This window comes from Pseudorasbora parva, chromosome 18 (assembly GCF_024679245.1).
Source record: "Pseudorasbora parva isolate DD20220531a chromosome 18, ASM2467924v1, whole genome shotgun sequence".
NCBI lineage: Eukaryota > Metazoa > Chordata > Actinopteri > Cypriniformes > Gobionidae > Pseudorasbora > Pseudorasbora parva.
Window position 1 is genome coordinate 12,470,809 of NC_090189.1, and position 22,784 is coordinate 12,493,592.

Sequence of the window (22,784 nt, forward strand, 5' to 3'; positions counted from 1 at the left end):
CTGCTGATACGGTGGAGGGGGAGCAAAGTTGGAGATGCCTGCAGAACGAACATCGACTGCACCTATCGTTTCAGTTTTCTGAAAAACAGCAAATAAATATTATACAAAGAAATAAAACATTTGCATTAAGTCAAGACTATGCATATGCAACCGAATGATCCGGTGTGACATAAAGGGATGGTTCACCCAAAAACGAAAATTCTGTCATCATTTAGTCAAATGATGATCCAAATCTGTATATATTATACAGGAAGATACCAGAAAGAATGTTTGTCTCAGGTCCCGTAGATTACCATAGTAGGAAAAAATATATATAATATGGTAGTCAATGTGGCACGAGACAATCATTCTTCAAAATATATTCCTTTGTGTTCAGCAGAACAAAGACATGTATAATGTATATCCAAGTTTGGAACAACTGGAGGGTCAGTAAACAATGATAGAATTTTTATTTTTGGGTGAACTATCCCTTTAAAGCCAGGGATTTAATCATTTAATAATGTAATTTTATAATATAATATGCTAATATTATTGATTAGCTTTTAAAATAAATAAAATGAAAAATTTGTTAAAATATAAAAAAACTGCAAAAATGTTCTATGTGTGACTTCGCGAAATGGTGCTAGGGTACACAGGTGATAAAATTAATAATTGTGAAAAATATTTACTTTTTCATCTTAATATTAACAACTAAATACTAACAATTATAATTGAAAAGATCAATATTATTATTAAGCTATTAAAATAATTATGACAAGTAATAATTTTAAAAAGTAAATATTTTCCTTAATTCCACTTTTTTATTTTTAAGACTATAAAAAAATAAAGCTGGTTTTATATTTTTATTTAATTAAAATTAAACTCCCTCACCAGGGGCTTATCATAAATGAGGTCCATCTGTGCATGGAATGAAAAAGTTTGAAGACCCCTGACTTAAGCAAACAGAAAAAACGGTTGTCAAGATAGACTACTCACTCACCACATCTGTCTTCTTAGGAGCAGCTGGAGCTGAAGACACAAACCCAGCTGAGAGAGACTCCAGAGCATCGTCTGTGCTAATAGGCTTTAGACAAACATCAAACAAACACACAAAACAGAATTATGCACAAAATGTCAAAAATAATCATTTAATTCTAGAAAAGACCAATAGAGGGAGCCCCAAGCTTTGTTGTTTCGGGGGAATAACAAACAGCATGTGTCGTGGCAGGAAAAGTACAGACACACCCTCTGCATACCAAGAGCTCGACAATGACTTTAACAACACGCTGCTTTCACACGCTAACTTATAAAACAAAAAAAACTGCTGAATAATCTCAGATCAGGGGAAAAAGCAATCGAAAATCTTTACAAAATGGTAAAACGATGATCATGACAAGGGTGGGCGATAGATGTTTACATAAAAACGTATGGCATAATAAATGAAATCCAGCCACAGGTTACGTGTGTGTGTGTGTGTGTGTGTGTGTGTGTGTGTGTACAGTATGTGCTGATTGGGCAACAATGTGCTGAAAGTGAATGAGTGATGAATATGTGTTTGCTTCTGTTTGCTAGCCAACACCCCTAGATCAAGCTAAATATTTGGCACTAAAACACAGACAGATAAAGAGACAGAGAGTCCATCAGTGAGAAGAATAATAGTAAGACGTGTGAATATCAGTAAGATGGGGACACATGTATATCCCCTTATATGGATATGGTTTGGGTGTGCATTATGCCAATTACTTACTTATGTTTACTCTAATTTTTACAACAAAAAGCAATATGCGCATTTTTTGTGCATTTGGCCCAAAGACAGGAAGTGACAGGAAGACAATAACAGTGTGGTGGCAATGGCCATAATGTGATGCTAGGAAGCAGGCAAATAAACATGGGGCCTTCAAATGTGTGTGAACTAGAAGAATAGGAGTCACATGATTAGAAAAGGGCTAAAAACAACAGCTCACTGAACACTGATAGTTAAAGGCCTCCACAATTCTCCTACCTTGGGAACGTCTTTAGGTTTCTCAGGAACTCCAGTAGGTGTTTTCTTTTCCTGAATATATAAATTAACTTGGGTTAGACTTAACTGTAAAAGCTATGTGTTGCAAGCACCAATCAGTTTCTTTTTTTTCTCTCTCTTTAGATTGTACTCGCAAAGGTATAACGATCAATATTAACTTAAAAATTTCCCAGAGTTCTCCTTTAAAGGCCACTGAAAAATTACTGAAAAACATGCTCTTCTAAAAAACAAATGCTCTGGATTAGACAGTCAGAAACATACCATACACATCAGTGAGATATAATAAAAAGCCAAGACTTATGGAGGTATTATGAAGAGCGAAACAAAACAGCAATGTGGGAAGAGAGAAGAAATTAATGTTTAAAGGAACAGTTCACGTCACAATAAAGACATTGAATGTCTTAAAGGGATAGTTCATCCAAAAAATGTCATCTTCAGAACATAAATGAAGATATTTATGATAAATAACTGAGAATAAATCAATGAGATTAGTTCTTGCGTGTCAAGCAAGTGCGGTTAAGCTTCTTTTTGTGTTTGCTGATCAGTGTTTATATATGAATAAAAGCCTAAATTAAACATGAGGATGAGTAATTGAGATTTTTCATTTTTGGGTAAACTTTCCCTTTAAGAAGACTTGGAATATAACATCATATTATTATGCTTTTTGGTGCCTTTCTGTCCATTTTGAAGCTTGAAAGCCTCAGTCCCCATTAATTGTAATTGTATGAAAAAGAAAGACCAGCATGTTTTTCAAAGTCCTCATTTTGTGTTCAATGGAAGAAAGAAAATCATTCAGGTTTGAAATAACATTTAATTTGTGCTTGACTACGAATAAGCTGAAAGGAGAAGAAAAAGAAAGAGTTTAAGAATATGTATGATCACCAAACTGACCAGGTCTTCCTTTCTGTATCCGGGCGGCAGTGTGTCATCTCTCTCACCACATATAACACCCTTCTCCGGTTTTACACTTGGCTGAGACATGCAACACACTCCATTAGAAAACACACACATATAGCAAAATATAGGTTGTTAAACAATCAACATCCAACAAACACATGCTAAGATAATTGCTTAAAGGGTTAATTCTCCCCAAAATGAAAATTCTGTCATTATTTACTAACCCTAACGTCGTTTAAAACCCATAAGAACACATGAAAATATTTTAAATGAGATTTCTGGCCCTCCAATGAAAGTGAGAAACTCATGACAGAATTTTCATTTTTGGGTGAACTATACCTTTAAGTTTTAGATAGACATCAGTTAAATATCTACACCCACGCATTACCTCTTTGACCTCTGGTCCAGTATATGTTGGGACTTTGGGAGCCAGAGGTTTTGATGACGGTAAAGTGCCAGACAGCGCATCAAACGGATCTACATCCTACACATGCATAAAAAGACATTGGAATGAGTCTCTGATGACCACACAACAAAAAGCCACAAAGATAAACTCAGAATATATACTAACCTCTGTACTGACTTTAGCTCCGGGAGGACCCACTTCCACTTGCACCTGCAGCCCAAAGCAAAATTACAATATTATTCTCCATACTGACCTCACTGGACTGGCTGTACTTCTGAAACATTCCTAGATAGCACACATTTTTCCTTCCAAGGTATTTTTCAATAAAATGGCAAGACGTCCATGTAAGATGACTATGTCGCTCTCCAAACTTTTGTATAAATCTGCTCTTATTAAAGGATGTTTTACAATGTTTTGGATGTTTGTGGATAGTTGACTTGAACTACTTACTTAAAAGATGACATGCTGTTGAATGATATGCTATATTCGATCTAAAAAAATGTTTTTATTATTATTTATTTGAACAGAATTTCGCTACATATTTTATAATATGAGGTTAACAAAACCAGTAAAAGAAATGTTGATCAGTCAACAGAAGCTAGAATATACACTTTCTCTATTCATACCGATTTTAACCTATAATTTTGAAAAAAGATGCTTAAAATAGAAACAATGAATCATCTGGAAAACACTGCTCTAACTTTTTCAAAGATGTCTTGCCATTTTACAACACTGTTAAAAGGTTTGAGGTCAGTCAATATTTTTTCAACAAGAACACATTATATTGATAAAAGTAACAGTAAGGATGGATTAAATAAACATTCTATTTTCACAAAAATATTAAGCAGCAAAACTGTCAGCATTGATAATAATAAGAAATGTTTATGCAGCAAATCAGCATATTAGAATGGTTTCTAATTAGTGCTGTCAAATCGATTAATCGCGAATAATAGCATCCAAAATAAAAGTTTGTGTTTACATAATATATGTGTCTGCTGTGTGTAATTATTATGCGTATATAAATGCACACTCATTTATGTATATATTTAAGAATTATTTGTGTATGTATGTGTGTATGTATATATAAATATAAATATATAATATATAAATATAAAATATTATATAATATTATATTATATAAAATTAAATATTTTATATTGTAGATGTTCTCCTGTTTTAATTGTAAAGCCCCTTGGTCCTCCTTTTGGCTGTTGGAAGGTGCTATACAAATAAAGATTGATATTAAATATATACATTAGTGTGTATTTATATATACTACATAATAATTATACACAGCACACACACACACATATGTAAACAACACAAACTTTTATTTTGGATGTGATTAATCAATTTGACAGCACTATTTCTGATGATTTTATTTCTCTTACCAGAGTCATTTTACATTTTAATAATATATTATATTACTGATATCACTGTATTTTTGTTAAAATCAACACAGCCTCTGTGAGCTTAAAGAGACTTCTTTCAAAAAAATCTTGCTGACCTCAAACTTTTCAAATTGAAGTGTACATGTGCTATCTGGACCAGCTTTACATCCTCATTCAAGTTCTGTAATGCTTTGAAATGCATTAACATGAGTTATCGCATAGGGCCGAACTTTAGTGTTAACTGTTAAAGAAAGGATTCCCGTAAAAGCCCTTTTTAAAATCCATTAAGATATGCTGGTTGCTTCTTTTCAAGCACAAATCTCTTTTAGCATGAGTACGTAAGGTTAAAATAAGAACATTGGCGTCGTTTTGATGCACTCCCGATGATGCTCTGTCATTCCATAAGTACCTTTTGAGCGCTTGTTTGCTTTTGGGCACCAGCCGTGGCTGAGGGCTTCCCAACAGCCGGATCCACTTTAACAGGTCCCGGTTTGGATGAAGGAACAGTTGTACTCTATCAGAAGCATACGCGCCACATATTCGAGTATTAATACCAACTTTCCATATCATGATTAGAAACGAAAGCAACTGTGCAGCCAAAGCAAAACCAGAGAAGGAAGCAACAGAAAGAGAAGACCTCTTGTCTCCTTATACACTTGTGTGAAAGACAACCACCATGCGATGTGGAGGGTGGTGATCGGAGAATAAGACATTGCTAAGGTGGGACTGTCCATCCAAAGAGAATTCTTGAAGTAAAAGCAGCAATAAATGGTGCGCAGAAGAGGATATCATAAAAGCGGCATGTTGATGAAGTCTTGTTTGCAGGAGAATAAGGAGACGCCAATGAATGATGTGCTTTGGTTCACCTGAGCCTTGTCTTTCACAGGGTCTGTGGGCTTCACTGTCGTTCCAGCAGGTCCAGCAGCGGAGCTCACAGTTGGGACTTTAGCGGAAGGCGCAGGTGTGGGTTTAGAGACTGTGGCCTGCAATCAGCATGCAGGAGTGAGATACTTATTATTATACTTTTAAGTATGAGGATGATATGGACAAAACCAAATGAAGATGGGGTTTAGTTTTGAAATGTCAGAGAAAAAAGTTGATGTTTCTTGAGGCGGCACCCAGAAAGTCATGAATGTGGCCAGTGTTGAGACCCAAAGAACAAACAGAAAAACACCCTCTTCATTAGACAGAGACGTTTGTGCAACAGATGTTTTCCAGATGTTATGGAAGCAAAAACAAAAAAGTTGTGTGTTAGTATTCACCAAAAATGTTAACCATGAATATAAGCAAGTTTGATTAGGATAGAAAAGAAAAAGGTGTTTAAGAAAGAGTGCAGTACGACCCTGATGAAAACCAGCGTGAGGAAGGTGTGAACAAGCCCAAAGTCCGATAAATCCAGTAGACGGATGGCGTCTACCTGTGGCGTGACTTGAGAAGGTCCTTTCTGAGTGGTGGTAAGGCCTCCACCGCCTGCAGCTCCCACAGTAGTTACAGCTACTGAAGGAGCTGCTGGGGTTGCAGGGCTGGTGCCAGGTTTAACAGCTGTAGCTGCAGTAGACGATTGCGTAGGTCCTTTCTATAATGCAGATGTGAGAATGTCAATCATATATCATACCCAGGGCGTCACACACATTACTTTTTGGCCTTATTCCACATTTAGAGAGAGGCAATGGGATCAGGACAGATTCGGACCTATGCCTCCTGCATTAGCACCACACCTCAATTGTGCCACGATGGCGTGCACTAGGTTGCCAAGTCTTTGTTTTCAGTCTAAGGAGTTTCTTGTTAGCCAGGCGATTTGTAAATGAGCGATACCTTTAGCAATCACACAAACAGCAGTTAAAGCAAATCAAAAGCAAACTCCAGCCTTAACTAGATTCAGGAAAGTGAGTCATAGGGCAGACGGCTCTCATGGGAGACACCATGTCCTGCCACAACCAAATATCCAAAGCAGAAACATGCTCTGTCCGACAGCAACAAATAACCACAAGAGAAAATCTAAACATTTCTGTTTAGCAACCAAAAAGTCTCAAAAGGCGAGCAAAGAAGTTCTCTCCTTCTTCTTGAGTCGATACAAACATTGGAATGTATAAAGACTTTTTTTTTTTTTTTTCTTTATGCAGTGATTATTTTCTTGTAGCTTTTAAAGGGGTCATGAACCGCATTGTTTTATAATGTTTCTTGGGGTGCGCGTATAATGTTACTAAGCTTTTTACATCCAAAATGGTCAGAATTTAGAAATAAATGGCATTTATCCTACCTTGATTTTAGTACTTGTTTTGAACACTTTGTTTAAGGGGCGTGTCTGCTGTTAGTCTTCAGTGTAAACGCCCACTGCTGTGATTGGATAACATCTTTGCATTTGAAAAAGTATTACATGTGGAACTCTCTCTCTTAGGAAGGTTTTTTACTATTACAGCTCTCAAGGTTAACTAATCGTGCCATAGGCACATTCCACAACAAGTCGTTCTCTGGGCTTGTTGCAAAAAAGCTGTTTTTTGGACTTTTCAGTTCTGAAACATCAAGCGCATAGCAACCTTGCAACAGCCCCCCACAACACCCTAGTATTGTGGCAGAGACTTTTACACTCCCAAGTGACCTTCAGCTGTTTTTCAGAATAAGCTTGTTACCCTGAGAGCCCTTTTTAACGATCTAAATGCATGGTCTAAAGTGCATGGCGCAGGTGCACTTAGGACGCACTAAGTGTCTGAATCCTCTAGGTGTCTGAATCCACTTTTGCTAGTTTAACGACGGGAAAAATGGTCGATACGCCCGGTGCATGGTCTAAAAGGGTTGTCCTTATTCTCTTAATGAGTCATGGGTGTGTTTTGAGAATAATGCGCAATAAATAAAAATGCGCATCTCCCATTCCCTTTAAAGCCAGTTGTAGTTGCTCTATGGCGGATTCGTTATTTACATGGCAGAATTTGCGAGCAGAAAGACTGCACACGGCGCCAGAGAGGACTCCTTTTATTTTTAATATTTAAAAATGTTTGTGTGCTACTGCACGGCCCTGTGTGTAAAAAGAGCAAAGTAAATGCGCGTTGTGGACCTGCCTGTAGGCAAATAATATTAAAATTTTGACTTTAGACCAGGTTTCACTTGGTCAATGGCACAGTCGATTTCAGTTGCCTAAAAATAGCAACACGCCAACAATGCGCCTGAACACACCTCGTTTTCAGACCAGCACGCCAGATGGGCGCGAGTCATTTTGTTATTTAAACGTGGTGCTGGGCCTGAAAATAATAACTGCATCAGGCTGAAACTAGTCAAAAAACACTTGTAAGTATTGCACAAGGTGTATGATTGGGCCCATAGTGTCTACATTTCTACTGAAGGGAATAGCATTAAACACTTTATCTGAATATGTAGAAGACTTTTCCCAGCTCTCCATTCAGCAACAACTCCACACCTCTTTAAAAAACAGTAGCGTCCCTCACAGAACATTACAGACACCCGCATACTTCAAATGAGGAAAAAGCAGATGACTGCCAAATTCCAGTGTAGATGCCATGGGTCGATAAAGAGTGGAGTGGAGTTTTTCCATTAGACAAATTAATGAGATAATGTGAATAAATGTAATAAATTGCTGAAAAGGATGAAGGTTTTTACCTCATATTGTGCAGGTTTCGCTGTGGAGACCTGAGATTTTGGGGTGGATGTGACCTGCTGAGACTGCAAAGAGAAGAGAGACAGGAAGAAATCGGATGAGTGTCTGCGTAAAGGAAATGCATTTATATTATTATAAAAAGCATTATTGCTGTTAATACACACAAACGCATAAGTCCACTATTGATCTCACTACTGACCTAGATACATTAAAAACAGCCAGAATCACATGCAAATCATGAGTTCAGTTTGAAACAAGGTCATGCTGAATTAGAGAGAAAATAAACCCAGTGAACACATAATCAAACACACTTAAATATGTGCATTATTTCTAAATGCAAGCAAAAATGTACCAAATCCAAAGTGCAGGGTGTATTTCTAATCCGATACAGCATTATTAGAGAAATCAATAACTCTGAAGCAATACAAATCCTAACTTATCTTTAATGTAACGACTAAGTAGTTCAGAAACTCGGTTCACAGATACTTGAACAAGGGCTTTTTACACTTCTAGCCATTCATTGTGGTCTTCTAAACCTTTAAACACAGATGTGCCATTTATTTATTAGTGACAGTTGCTCAAGGGTAATTTAGACAACTCATGGTTTGCTTTTCTTTTGGCCTTTCTCAGTTCACAAACCTTCTGGGTGGAAGAGAAATGAAACGAGCACCGAACATGTAAATGTACTGCTTTGAGGTTCCTTAAGGTGTTCTAACAAGCTCAGCAGGTTTTAGGTAATTTACTGAAAGAGGGTGTATTATTGATGATGAAATGCAAAGAACCATAGATGAGGATACAGTCAAACGTCAGCTTTATTCATGTGATCAAATTAATCCATGCAGATCTGAGGTTTTTGTCCTCAGAGACCTCGGCAAGTGATAAGATAGGTCAATCGCTATCACTTAATTTATTTTTGCTGAATGTTGCACCAAATAGCTCAACCCACTGTGACGTCGCATTGTTTCAAAATGCCATTCCCTATAACTCTACAAAAACATCAGATATGATTGTGTCACATTGTCCTACATGACCCACTTGACTCACTGAAACATGCTGTCATGGCAGGTCAGAGGAAATAAAATATCACTTCTTCTATCTTACTTATTTATTAATTGTGTGTGTGTGTGTGTGTGTGTGTGTGTGTGTGTGTGTGTGTGTGTGTGTGTGTGTGTGTGTGTGTGTGTGTGTGTGTGTGTGTGTGTGTGTCCTTGTTTATATTTCATTGTGGGGACCAAATGTCCCCATAAAGATAGTAAAACCTGAGATCACCTACATTGTGAGAACCAGCCAGCGGTCCACACTTTTCAAAAGGCTTATAAATCATACAGGATGAGTTTTCTAGAGAAAGTAAAAATGCAGAATGTTTCCTGTGATGGGTAGGTTTAGGGGCAGGGGCAGTGAAGGGGGATAGAATGTACAATTTGTAGGGTATAAAAACTATTACGTCAATGGTGAGTCCCCACAAAGACAGTAAACCAGACGTGTGTGTGTGTGTGTGTGTGTGTGTGTGTGTGTGTGTGTGTGTGTGTGTGTGTGTGTGTGTGTGTGTGCGCGTTATTTAAAAAAAATATATATAATTATTCTTAATAATTATTTATTTAATGCTTAATTAAATTCAATGATTTGTATATTATTTCAATTGTATTATTATTATTAATAATAATAATAATAATAATAATAATACAATTGAAATAATATACAAATCATTGGATTTAATTAAGCATTAAATATATTATTATTAATAATAATTATATTATTTTTTTAAATAACATTTTTTTTGGATGGATGTAATAATTAAACAATAAATACAAAATAGAATTACAATGCAAATTAATTATTATAAAAAATGCATGATGACAAATATTATTTTTCATAATTATTATACTAATTGATTTTGTTGTTGTTAATATTTTTATTGGACACTGATAGCCGAAAAGGACAGAAAATGATGCGAAAAGAGGAGAAATGGGATAGGAAAATGAAACAAGTCGGACACAAGCTCTCAACCTAAAAAGCCCCACAGCTCAACATATTAGAGCATATGTGCTAACCACTAGGCCACAACATTTACCACATCTATGAAAAAAGGGTTCAGAGGATTGTAAGGTTGTTTTGAAGCTACAATTAGAGCCATTGTGCTGATATTTGACAAAAATGTACTCTCAAAAATAAGCTATGCCAGACATGCCTTTATGTACATCAACACTAAGGCCTCAATTACATTACATGGTACAAGTGACCCAAATTCTGATTTTGTCCATGTGGCATAGATCAGATATCATATCACAAATGTGTAAGCAGGAAAAAAGCATCCGATCGGTTTCAGGCCTCATTCATATGTGGATGTAAATCTGACATGAATCAGATATGTGCATGTAAGCGCACAGATCGCATCCCCCTGTCAATGGGAGTCATACATCCTTAAAAAAGTGACCAAAGTGATCAATTCACGACAGGTGGACACCATCAACCATATTTATTTGACTTTTTTATATGGCGCAATGGGGGACAAAGACTTAACCGTTCAACTGTTTTACTGACCTTTAAAGATGATGCGCCAAGCAGATGCTTTCCTCTGCACAGTAGAAAAAAAACACTGCCTTAAATGAAATAATATCAATTTGGCTTAAATTACATTAAACTGACTTATGAGCAGAGCCGGACGGTAACAGAGTAAATTTACTTGAGTACAGTACTTAAGTACAATTTTGAGGGATCTGTACTATACTCAAGTATCATTTTTGGGGAGTACTCATGACTTTACTCAAGTACATTTGAGAGGCAAATATTGTACTCTTTACTCCACTACATTTCTATCCATAACCGTAAGTACCCATACGCTTATTTCTTCTAAAAAAAAGTTTTAAAAAATAGAAGAAAAATCTTGGAAACCCTCAATTTGTTGTTTCCCTCTCAAACATGATTGGATTGTGCAGGCGCCACTCATTGGGACAGCCTATCAGCAATCACCTTCAGCTTCCCACCAAAGTCAACTCCATGGTCAGATTTAAATAAGAGACGAAACCATGGACGAAACAATGGATGAAGATGCAGCAGGTCCATCCTGGGAATGTGCCTACCTGTGATGTTCTTGAGTATGCTGTGTTTTTAACACAGTCAGGTTAAAATGTGGATGCAAAAAATCCATTAAAACTCTAGCAGAGGTTTGGCAGAGCGTTGCCATTGTGCCATTGCCTTGTGGGCACGTGAGAAATGTTAAATAAAGCAACATGGTAAAAATGACTTGATTTTACTTTCAATTCCTTTTACATTCTCCAAGGTATTAACATTAACATTTTTTATAACTCCATGTAGTAGGATGTTTCTGTACATAAGCACTGTGGCAGTTATGCAATATTTAGAAAATGGACGCTGTACTTGAGTCAAATTTAGCAAGAGGTAGGCCTATCTTTACTCTTACTCAAATAATGAAGCGGTGTCCGCCTCTACTTACGAGTTGAATCTTGTAGCTTAAAAAAAAGCTGAAAATGTATCATCAAAAACTTATTTGATGAGTTAAAGTAATATAAACATGTTAACAAAAGTTAAAGGGTTAGTTGAAAATTGAAAATGAGATGTTTATCTGCTTACCCCCAGTGAATTCAACATGTAGGTGTATCTGTTTCTTCAGTATAACACAAATGAAGATTTAACTCCAACCGTAGCTGTGCCAGTCTTGGGCTGAATAGGTAACAATTCTATAAGAACGATCATAGATATAAATATATAGATTCCTCATTAGTGCCTGAGCGGATCAGTTGAATAAGCCTTCTGTAGCCTTCTGTATGATCACGCCGGTTTTTGACCTCCCCAAATGGAAGTTATAGCCGATGGGAAAACTTGATGAGACTCGTCGGGATATGAAAAAAATAACAAATACTGTTCGGTTTTTCACAGAAACCGATCGGTTCGTGTCTTAACTCGTCAGGAGCAGCAGGGTTTTTGTGCACGTTGGCTAAGCATGTTATTTTTTTTTTGCTCTCATATACTTGTTACCTATACTCACCCTATTATATGACTGGCACACAGCAACCGGTGGAGTTAAAAATCTTCATTTGTGTTCTACTGAAGAAACACACACCTCCATGTTGGATGCACTGGGGTTAAGCAGATAAACATCTCATTTTCATTTTTGGGTGAACTAACCCTTTAATAAATTGGAAATGGGCATCAAGACTTGCAGTGTAACTGCGGCCTCAGTGTTATTTCCCAGTGTCATTATAAAGACACATGAGCAACAGCAATAATAAAAGCACTGAAACTGAGCAGACATTAGCGAAAACTCTTGAACGCATAGCAGAGCACTTTTGGAAATACTTGGCTGATAACCTAATAACCCAACCCATTCAACAACAATACAACAGAAAAAAAGGTGGAAACCCATAAGAGAACTAGTGTTGGTATAGTTTTGAATGAGCATGGGTGTAGAACTAAACGTTGCGTGCAAGAAACCACCTAGATACGTGCCTTTTAGTCAGGTAAACACTATCCATGTTCACCAATAAAAAACACAACGCATTGTGTAAACAAAAGGAAGGTACTATTTAAAAGGAGACTGCATGTGTGCAGAAGAACCCAAATGAATTTAATGCTGACTCACTGCACTTAAAACCAGAACATTACACAGATTTCATCAATGTTACCACAACAGATGATGGCGACAGAGACAGCGATACAAAATCATTTTGCTGTTATTTAAATTGTCTAGGGTTGGTTTAGCTGATGTCATGGACAGACAACGCCAACACCCCAAAAATAGCACGCATGACTCAGTCCAGTCCATTCAAAATTGAGCTGAAATGATGGTCAAAATTCCTGATGGACAATCTAACTTTCACACAACAATGTCTTTGCAGCTGCACAGTCCAAGCCTGACAACTCCTCCCAGAAACCACAGATTGTTTGCAGGCGTTAGCAAATGTGGCAAAGAAAGCAGCATGGGTTAGGTACAAACCACACAGGTCCTCTCCAACCTGTTTTAGCCTCCGAGCCACTGCCCTCTTCTAATGCGATCGTATTGAAGAAGCATATTTATTGGAGTCGCACGCTGAATCTGTAGACACACCCTTTGAGCATAACAATTCGTTGATTTGTAAATGTAACTCATCTGCATCAGCATTGATTTTACATCCCAATAGCTTAGACTCCCTCAACTGCATTAACCCTCAGTTTATAGGTCTTTTTCTTTAACAAAACGTATGACTTAATGCATGTTTCCACCCATATTACCACAACAGTAGTCATAAACCCTCTGTGGTTTCAGAAAGTTAATCCCATTGTATGACATCATGTTTGCTATGTTTCTCATTCAGAATGACCTGCTATTAGGTAATCAACTGCCATGACGACAACATTTCAATATTATGACAACAAAGCCGTAATGACGATATGATGCTAAGAATGGGCAGGTTTAACTGGTATGATAATGAGAGGTTCACTAGCACAGATTAGCATGACACAGGGCAGATTGCATTTCAAGACTAACTAGTAAAGTGACTGCAGTCAATTCTGAGACTAAAGAATTGATTTATGCAAATACAGTGAATTATGCAAGACTGCAACTGACTGAAATGTTAGCTTTTATATTAGAAATGCCATAACGTTGAGGTAACATCCTGGATTTGGAAAATGTCTTCAAGTTGCTACTTGCAAGCAGTCAGGTATGTAATAAATGGCAATCAGCAAGGTAGCTATATATATATATATATATATATATATATATATATATATATATATATATATATATATATATATATATATATATATATATATATATATGTGTGTGTGTGTGTGTGTGTGTGTGTGTGTGTGTGTGTGTGTGTGTGTGTGTGTGTGTGTGTGTGTGTGTGTGTGTGTATTCATGACTAGCAAAACCGAGGATAAAATTCAACGCAGGTGGTTTGTTTAACCATGTGTTTTGCAGATGACGTAGCTGTGTTCTTGTGAGCCTGTGGCCATAGATTCATATTTTAAGACATCTAAAGTTTACAGCATGGGCATAAAGTTTACAGCATGGGCATTTAACAGCTTAAAAGTAAGCATACAGATTTCCAAAACAGTTTGATCACGATGGCACCAATTAGCTGTTGCCTCGGGGTTACATTTTTCCTGCAGGTTGATTTCCACCCCTGTACGTATGATTTTTGGCACTGCAACACCCCAAAAACTCACCCCATGTACAAATTCAATGGAGAATTCATCCGTCCGATGGAGAAAATGCATAGGCTATTTTTGGGATACTTTTGACTGGCCATTAAGCTATTTTGCTGCAAATAGGCCTACCTGGAAACCCTGACCGGAGTAAACTTAGAAAGTCTATGCTGTCAGCTTCGTCAACCAGAATCTGTAACAATCAAACAGGGTGTAGCACACTTGGTTTAGTCCTAGCCTATTATGAAACGAAATAATTATCCAGCTATGTTTCCAGACATGAAATATTACCTCTTGCCATGAGCGCATGTCAAAATGGAAGGTTACAAAATATGTAAATGACATACTGATGAAACATCTCAGAAATGTGAGCACAATGACAGACAGCTGTCCTTTAAACCTTCTAAACTGTAAACCAATGCAGTAAACAAAACCAGAGTAACCAGCTTAATAACCAAATCAGCTTTTTATACAACTTTCTTTTAATTTAGATAAAGTCTGTTCAGATATATATCTAAATCTAAATATATTTAAATCTATCAGACGACAATGAAATTTTCGTGCCAAAAGTTCGTGCCAATGTTAATAGTTTCCACAAACTGCAGCGCAGTTGGCACAATCTTCAGCTATGCAGATACACTGGCAGGAAACCACAGACTGAAATGAAAGAGCTGTAGATACGTACCATCTGTAACAAAACCAAGAGAGTGTCCTGTTTCACTTTCGTCTGTAATCCAGTCTAAAAGAGAGATTCACTTCAAATTCACTCAGTCTGATAAATACAAAAAATATATCCCTCATACACACACACGCACGCATATACTAAAAGAAACACGCCCAGCAGAGAAGACAGAAGACAAACTCCTCCCACTTTCAGCATTTCCCCCGCTAAAGCCCCTCCCCCTGACTCATGGTGCACTGTAGAAGTGTTCTGATTGGTTGAGAGGAAGAGTCCCGCCTATCTGCACAGCAAGCCAGGAAAAATAAACACAAGACTGTTACCATAGAACTAAGGAAGTTGGACTTGGGGTGGTGGTTATGGGTTTCAATGATAGGCTGACTGCAGTGGTTTGAAGGGGTCTGGGTCAGTTTAGACTGATAAGCAGTGCACATTTCTGTAGAGGCAGGGGAAGAAAAAGACGTAGTTCAGGGCTGCAGGCACAAGCTTTCCAGTAGGCTACATTATGTCTGTCAGGCAGGGTGTGTCTGGTACACTCACTGCTGAGGAATCTGAACTGCACAACCTACCATCAGCCCAGAGAAAGAGAGAAAAGCATCACATGTACGACAATCTGCCACACCCAGAACATGGAAAAAGAACACCGAGAAAGAAAGAAAGAAAGAAAGAAAGAAAGAAAGAAAGAAAGAAAGAAAGAAAGAAAGAAAGAAAGAAAGAAAGAAAGAAAGAAAGAAAGAAAGAAAGAAAGAAAGAAAGAAAGAAAGAAAGAAAGAAAGAAAGAAAGAAAGAAAGAAAGAAAGAAAGAAAGAAAGAAAGAAAACAAACGAAAGAAAGAAACAGAGCAAATTAGTTAACGCACTGCAGAAAGACTGAGAAAGAAAAATAGCTGGGTGAGTCATGAGCCCTACTTTAACCGGAAGTTTGGACTTTTGGTGCCATTTTGGTGCCACGATCTTTTGTAAGAGGAAAGCAGCGTAGTTACGTAGCCACTGCACGCTTCGACTCACTGCCTTCATATACCCACCTTAAAACAAAAGGCAAATCTGGTTTGTTTGTTCAGACAGGTTGTCGTTTTAATTACAAACTCCAAACAGAACAAAACTCAGCCAACATTTATGGTGGAAGAGCGCCATCTGGTGCACATATCGGGCAAAGTTAAACCTCTAAAGTTGTCATCTTTTCTTTCTTTTTTTCAGATTACCAAGGCTTCAAGTCCGATTGGGCTTTAAAGTGCCACCCTAGCTACTGGGTCTGCATTTACTTTTTGCCATTTTACACTGCTTTTCAACTTTCTGTTCATGGCATCTAAAATGAGTCAATAACACAAATTAAACAATACAAAAATATATTCAACATCAAATATTAATATTTATTTAGTTTAATACATATTTGTCCATGCTAAACATTGCTCATTTAACAAATAAGATGCTAAATTGTTATTTATACAGTAATGCTGTCATTCAATGTAATGGATGATATGTTGGTGCATTTACACTGAATAAAAAAACAAAAACAAAAAAACATTACCCGGAATGAAAGAAACTTCTACTTCAGCTTATATTGCATGCCATCAACTGGCCACCTATATCAAACAGTGAGCTTGACCAGAAAAGTTAATTACAATTATTCACAACATCTTATTTTTAAATAACTCTTACAATATGTTTCACTGAATAATGTGCAGTTTTGTAACTTAGGCTACCACACCATGAAAGGTGGAATTATCAAATATTTAAGAGAAAATGAACTCACTTTTCTACAGCACCACATGGTCTTCAGGGTGCCTTTTAATGATATCTCAGACTGTCAAATGACTATCTTTTTTATATGATTTCAGAATGGCTTCTTGATCCTTTTACACTGAATGATCTCTTACGAACTGCCTTTTCGGGACAAAAGTCCCCTGGTTATTTAAATACAAAAAATAAAATAAGACATAGTCCTTTTAATAATATAATACAGCCAACACTGCTAAGAAAACAAATATATTTTGTATTATATACATACTATTAAATATATACTTGGTATTTTATGTTTATTTAAAGATGTAATGGCAAAATCAAAGTCCGGACCATTACGCTGAATGACAATTTTACAATTTGGAACATTATTTCTCCCATATGCTGACATTTTATTTTGACAAAAGTTATTCGAAATATTAAAGTAGACACTTTACTTGCATTTAATGTGTGGGGTTTTTTTGTATATAAAAATACTGTTGAACATTTTGTACACATTTTTGTACACATCTAATGCGGACACCAAAATTGTGACATCTTGCCTTTGACCCAATAATTATACACAGTACACATATATTATGTTACAAACTTTTATTTTGGTTGCGATTAATCGATTTGATAGCACGATTAATCGAATCGACAGCACTAAACATAATGCAACTATAAAACATATGCTTTAAAGATATATATACATATATATATATAGTTTTGTCTCATGCTCACAGTCTGCATTTATTTGAAAACAGTATATTGTAAAACATTATTTTAAATGAAAATAACGGTTTTAGATTTTACTATATTTTAAAATGTAAATTATTCCTGAGATGGCAAAGCAGAATTTTTGAAATCTCCAGTGTCACATGATCCTTCAGAAATTAATTTAATGCCAAATAAAAGTATTAATTTCTGAACCCAAACTTTTGAACAGTAGTGTATATTGTCACTGAACAGGAAATTGAAGGGAGAGGCCAGGGACACAAGCCTGTCTTAAAATTGCACCCCTAGGGTACACCAGTTGTGTCATGGGCATTTGTATGCAGTATAGCTACAGTCATGCCCCAAAATCATGGTACTATGTTTTTCCACTGCTTGCACAATCTCACAGAAAGCTTTCATCCATGTGAAAAAGCTCACACATCGATGACGGCAAAATCAGTCACAGTGGGTGCAGCTGGGCAGAGATTTTGAGATGCACATCTCACTTCCCACAAAACTCGACACACTCCGACATACACCTAAATTTCAACATTTGTTGTCATGTGCATGCTGGAATGTAGCTGCATTCCATAGACCCACTTCTGAGACGGGGGTCCTTCGAATGAAACCAAATAAGGAAAACAGGAAAGAACCACTAACCAAATCCATCAGATACTGCAGTGCTTGAGTTTATCTTGCCCTGACAGAACAACTAACCAAGTCAGATTTTGTTACTGTCCATCTGATTTTTTGGCGATTTTCCAACCCATTTTACTTGTGTAAATGATGATTTCCAAGTGAATATGATCTGGATTTTTTTTTTGTGTGTGTTTTTTTCGAGTGAAAAACATGAAGCAGGCTTCAGCAGGACAAAAGGGTGACTAAACAGGAGTGTTGCATAGCAAGTCTTATCTGTTAATAATGAGTCTGTCAGCAGCACTGTTCCACACCCACATGTAGAGATCGAGAGGTGATCAAATCCAGGAAAGAATCTCAGAAGGCCAAAGAATGACTCTCACTGTCGATGTAAATGCAATTCAAGTTCTGCAGGCTCAGAACTGACAATCTGAATAGAAAACATTCAAAAACAAAACAGGCTCTGTAAACGCTCTACACAACTTTGAGGTCACGCTAATAAAACACTGCTCTGTTTGTTTGAGCGATCCTTGAGTTCTAATATAGCTGAAGAAAGTTATCCGCTAGCATTCCCATTCAACTCAATGGAAATTAAAACATGATTTCCATGATAATTCCCGTGCTTTCATTCAGAGCCTGAAATTATTGATAGAGAGAGACCTCATGATTAAAGCAGGGCTTTCACATTTTGTAGCCCATAAATATAGCCCATAGTCTTTACTTTACATCAAAATATCAATTTTTGGTCTGTTTTTTCTCTCTCAAGAATAAGGTCAATTATATGTATGTATCTGCTAAAATAATGAATATTGTTTGTAAATATAAATACATTTTAATATTGTTTGTCATATTCTTGGGGAACACTTGCAGATAGAAAGCTTCAATCCTGGTGATCCAAGTCTGATGGACTAAAAGCCACACAACTCCCAGTTTGAATGGATGAGGTCTTTGATACAGGCACTGCATTTCCCTTCACTTAAGGCTTTCCATTTGTGTTCTGAGAAAAGACATATCCCCAAATTAACACAAAGAGGTTTAATGTCATACTAATTGCACTAGTTTTGGGACGGACGGCGGCAAAGTATAATAATTAAGTCATCTCAAGTAAGCATGCATACAGATGAATATAAAAATATGAACACAATTGACTCACAGCTCTCAAAAAATCGGACCTTTTTGAAAACAAAAGGTGTGGCACTGATGAAGAAATAACCCTCAGGTGCGATACGATAGAGTCAGCACATTATGACGCAATGTTTGCTCGGAACTGCAGCTGCACGATTCTGGATAAATTCACTATGTCTTTATTTTTTCAAACAGAGATCACAAATCTGAACAAATAACTAAACAAATTTACAAAAAAAAAGTGAATTGCTGCAGTCTATTTAAAATGTTTAATTACTCTGAATTATTTTTTTTTTTTTAAATATGTGAATGAGTCAATGAGTCACAAATACTTTTATTACTGAATGAGTTTGCATATTTAAATGAATCTCTTAAATCAATGATTCAATGACAAATACATTTTTTAACAATCACTCGTCGCCACCTGGTGGCTTAAAGATGTAATACAATCGTTATTTGAAGCCATGTTACTTTTTATACATTAAATGCTACCATGACATCAGTGTTTATATCCTAACTATAAACATATCCCAGTATTTTCTGAAATAATAAGAATATTTGTAACAGAAATAATGATACTGTGTGGTTGAAAAGACTGTTTGTGTAGACTGACAACAGCTGTCTCTGAATTATTGGCACCGCCACTGCAGATCATAAGTTCACCCAAAAGTTCACCCAAAAATGAATACTTTGTCATTACTCACCTTTATGTTTTTTTTCTATAGAAACCAATATTTGGGAAACCAACATTCTTCAAAATATCTTCTTTTTTGTTTAACAGAAAAGTGAGATTTTGTCAGGTTTAATAGACACAGGCCAATTTTTGTCATTTAGAAATTAGATTTTTAAACGATTAATCATGCATCTCTAATCATAACAAACAAAATAATAAAATAAAATAATAAAAAGGCAATAAAACATATAAATAGATAGCCAAATGCCCTGTGAGGGCCACTTTCAGGCAATTAGGCAAATATAGCCCCTTAAACAGTAATCATTCTAAAACACCAAATCGGACAATATTGCTGTATCTAGCTGCCTCTTTCATCTTTTCACACACTCCCATACTCTAAAAATTATGAGTATTACTAACTTTGAAACCAGCTGAAGGTAAACCTGACATTCTGTGCTGCAACAGTATCTATATTTAGTAGTTTGTTCTGCATGAGGTTTGTTGACTGAGTTTCAGCCCAAAAGTCAGTGGCCATTTGAAGCAAGTTTGCTGTCTGTCTTTATGAATAAGGGCTGTATGGTAACAAAATCTTAAGCTCTGTTCCAAAATCGAGTGAGCTGAGCTGCCTTGTTGTCTACGGCCCACATAGGCACCTGGTACTTAGGAAGCAATGTATGCTAGACAAATAGTGTAAAGATTGACAGAGATTGGCTTGACATTACAAAAAAATATATGTATTTATTTTAACTGTCATTGACATCTTTTGTCTCTTGTACTATATTCTGGGATTTGCTTTGTTAGGGTGTGCTAATGTTAGATCGGATGAAATCTCCACGTCAGAATGGATGCCCCCTCGGATGTTGAACTTGTCAAAAGATATCCGTTTGTCTGGTGTGTGCAACCCAGCAAACCTGTCAGCACAAAGTCTTTTCTCAAGACTCTATTAACAGTTTTCCATCAGTCTGAGGGTTTGACTGAGAAAGCCAGAGAAGAGCAGGAGCGGGAGATAACGTGATGATAATAAAAAGAGCTCATTGAATAATCTTAGTTGCTTATGTTTCATCTAGATGTTACACAATGCTCTGACTTGTCTGACCAGTACAATTCCAACAAGTGTCATTATACCATGGGGAAAACAGCGGAAAATTACTGCTTCAAAACATCGCCCTGTGGCGATTAAAACCTTGAAATGGATAGAGACATCCTCTTATCTCCTACTCGTGAAGACAAACATCCCTTTAAACCACCCAATTGTAAGATTTAACTATAGAAAATAAATAATAAGTAATTTAAAATTGATTTTGACAAAATTAGGTATCTTATAAGGCAGCATAACACTTTCTGACACACACTCTCAGAAAAAAAGGTTCAGCGCTGTCACCGGGGCAGTACCCTAAGGTACAAAAGTGAAAAGGTACCCCTTACCCCTAAATGTTGCATATTAATACTTTAATAGTATGCATTAATACCTTAAAAGTTACATATTAGTATACTTTAAAAATACATTTTAGTGCTTTTCCACTTTCGTGCCTCATAGGGTACTGCCCCAGTGACAGCGCTGTCCCTACAGTGTAGAGGCCTTAAAATGTAGCCGAGGGAAGCTAAGGTGAAAAGTAAAAACATAGCTCTTGTTGCACAAGTGTTCATAGCTCATGATGACATCATCTTTGCAAAATGATTTGGCAATGAACACAATAAACTTTTTATATTCAACATCTGATCATGCTCAAAATGTGTGAGATCCCCATATGGACTCACGGACGGGCATTTAAAACCTTGAACCCTCCAGTTAGAATGTTTAACTTTTACAAAATGGACAGCAAAACACAACTTAGTTAAAAGCGCAGGCAATGCCTGGGAACTTGTTTGCATTCAGGCAGTATTATGTATTAGGTCAACAGCTGACAAATCTGACAGTCAATCTCTGAGACAACCTGGGGTACAAAAATACCATCTCATGCTTTAAATACACAATATTAGCTGCGGTGTCCGCGAATACACCTACATATATGCGTGTGTGCACACCCAAACATAGAAATAGTTGTGTGCTGCTATTGGAACTACATGCTGTTGGAACACATGTTCCTCTAGCTGTTTAGATCAATAGTGCGCCACTAAATGAGCCCTCAAACCACTGTAGATCAATACACTGTTACAATACACTGAACTCACTTGACAACAGAATTGGTGCTTAAAATACCCCAACAAAGAAAAGTGTTGCAACTGTATTTCTAGCCCAAAGGTTAGCCTCAATTAGATTTTTTATTTATTTATTTATATATTATTTTGTTAGAACATTAAAAACTATAAACCATTTTAAATGTTACCAGTTAAATTTCAGGCTAAAGAGATTTGCTATAGAATAACCATGTTTTTAAATTATTAGTGTTTTTAGAGATTAACTTTAAGATGACAAAGTAATATACATGCATAAATAAAATATCCAATTTCATCATACAGTATATATACCCAATATTTAAAAATACTGATACATTTTAAAATATGTAACATCAGCCCCAATACCTAAGTGGTTCATAAACGGTCCTGATCTATTTGGGTAACATGAACTATATGATAAATATACAAATTATAAGCAATGATAAGTTCTTGCAATATTTAAATTAAAATATTTTTATTATAGTTGAATTAATAATCAATTAGTGCACTATATACACTTATATACAACTATTAACACTTTATTTTGATGGTCCCTTTTGAACATTCTTATTACTATAAGTAACGTCACAACTACATGTCAACTAACTCTCAGTAAAGTATTATTA

At 36.3% G+C, this 22,784-nt stretch overlaps 1 protein-coding gene across 19 annotated transcripts in view; it reads right to left on the reverse strand.

Annotated features, from left to right (window-relative positions):
* Positions 1–22,784, reverse strand: part of cast (calpastatin) — a 46,038-nt gene that overhangs the window by 10,617 nt on the left and 12,637 nt on the right. For 9 of the 19 annotated variants that reach the window (XM_067422671.1, XM_067422672.1, XM_067422689.1 and 6 more), the window contains 10 exons: positions 8,306–8,368; positions 6,111–6,269; positions 5,560–5,676; positions 5,103–5,207; positions 3,468–3,512; positions 3,285–3,380; positions 2,891–2,971; positions 1,982–2,032; positions 980–1,063; positions 1–78 (listed from right to left, as the gene is read on the reverse strand). In XM_067422671.1, coding sequence (XP_067278772.1) covers positions 1–78; positions 980–1,063; positions 1,982–2,032; positions 2,891–2,971; positions 3,285–3,380; positions 3,468–3,512; positions 5,103–5,207; positions 5,560–5,676; positions 6,111–6,269; positions 8,306–8,368 — 879 coding nt within the window. Of the gene's footprint in view, positions 79–979; positions 1,064–1,981; positions 2,033–2,890; positions 2,972–3,284; positions 3,381–3,467; positions 3,513–5,102; positions 5,208–5,559; positions 5,677–6,110; positions 6,270–8,305; positions 8,369–15,138; positions 15,294–22,784 lie in introns of those variants that run through there. The other 10 variants (XM_067422684.1, XM_067422685.1, XM_067422687.1 and 7 more) reach the window with 7 other exon arrangements.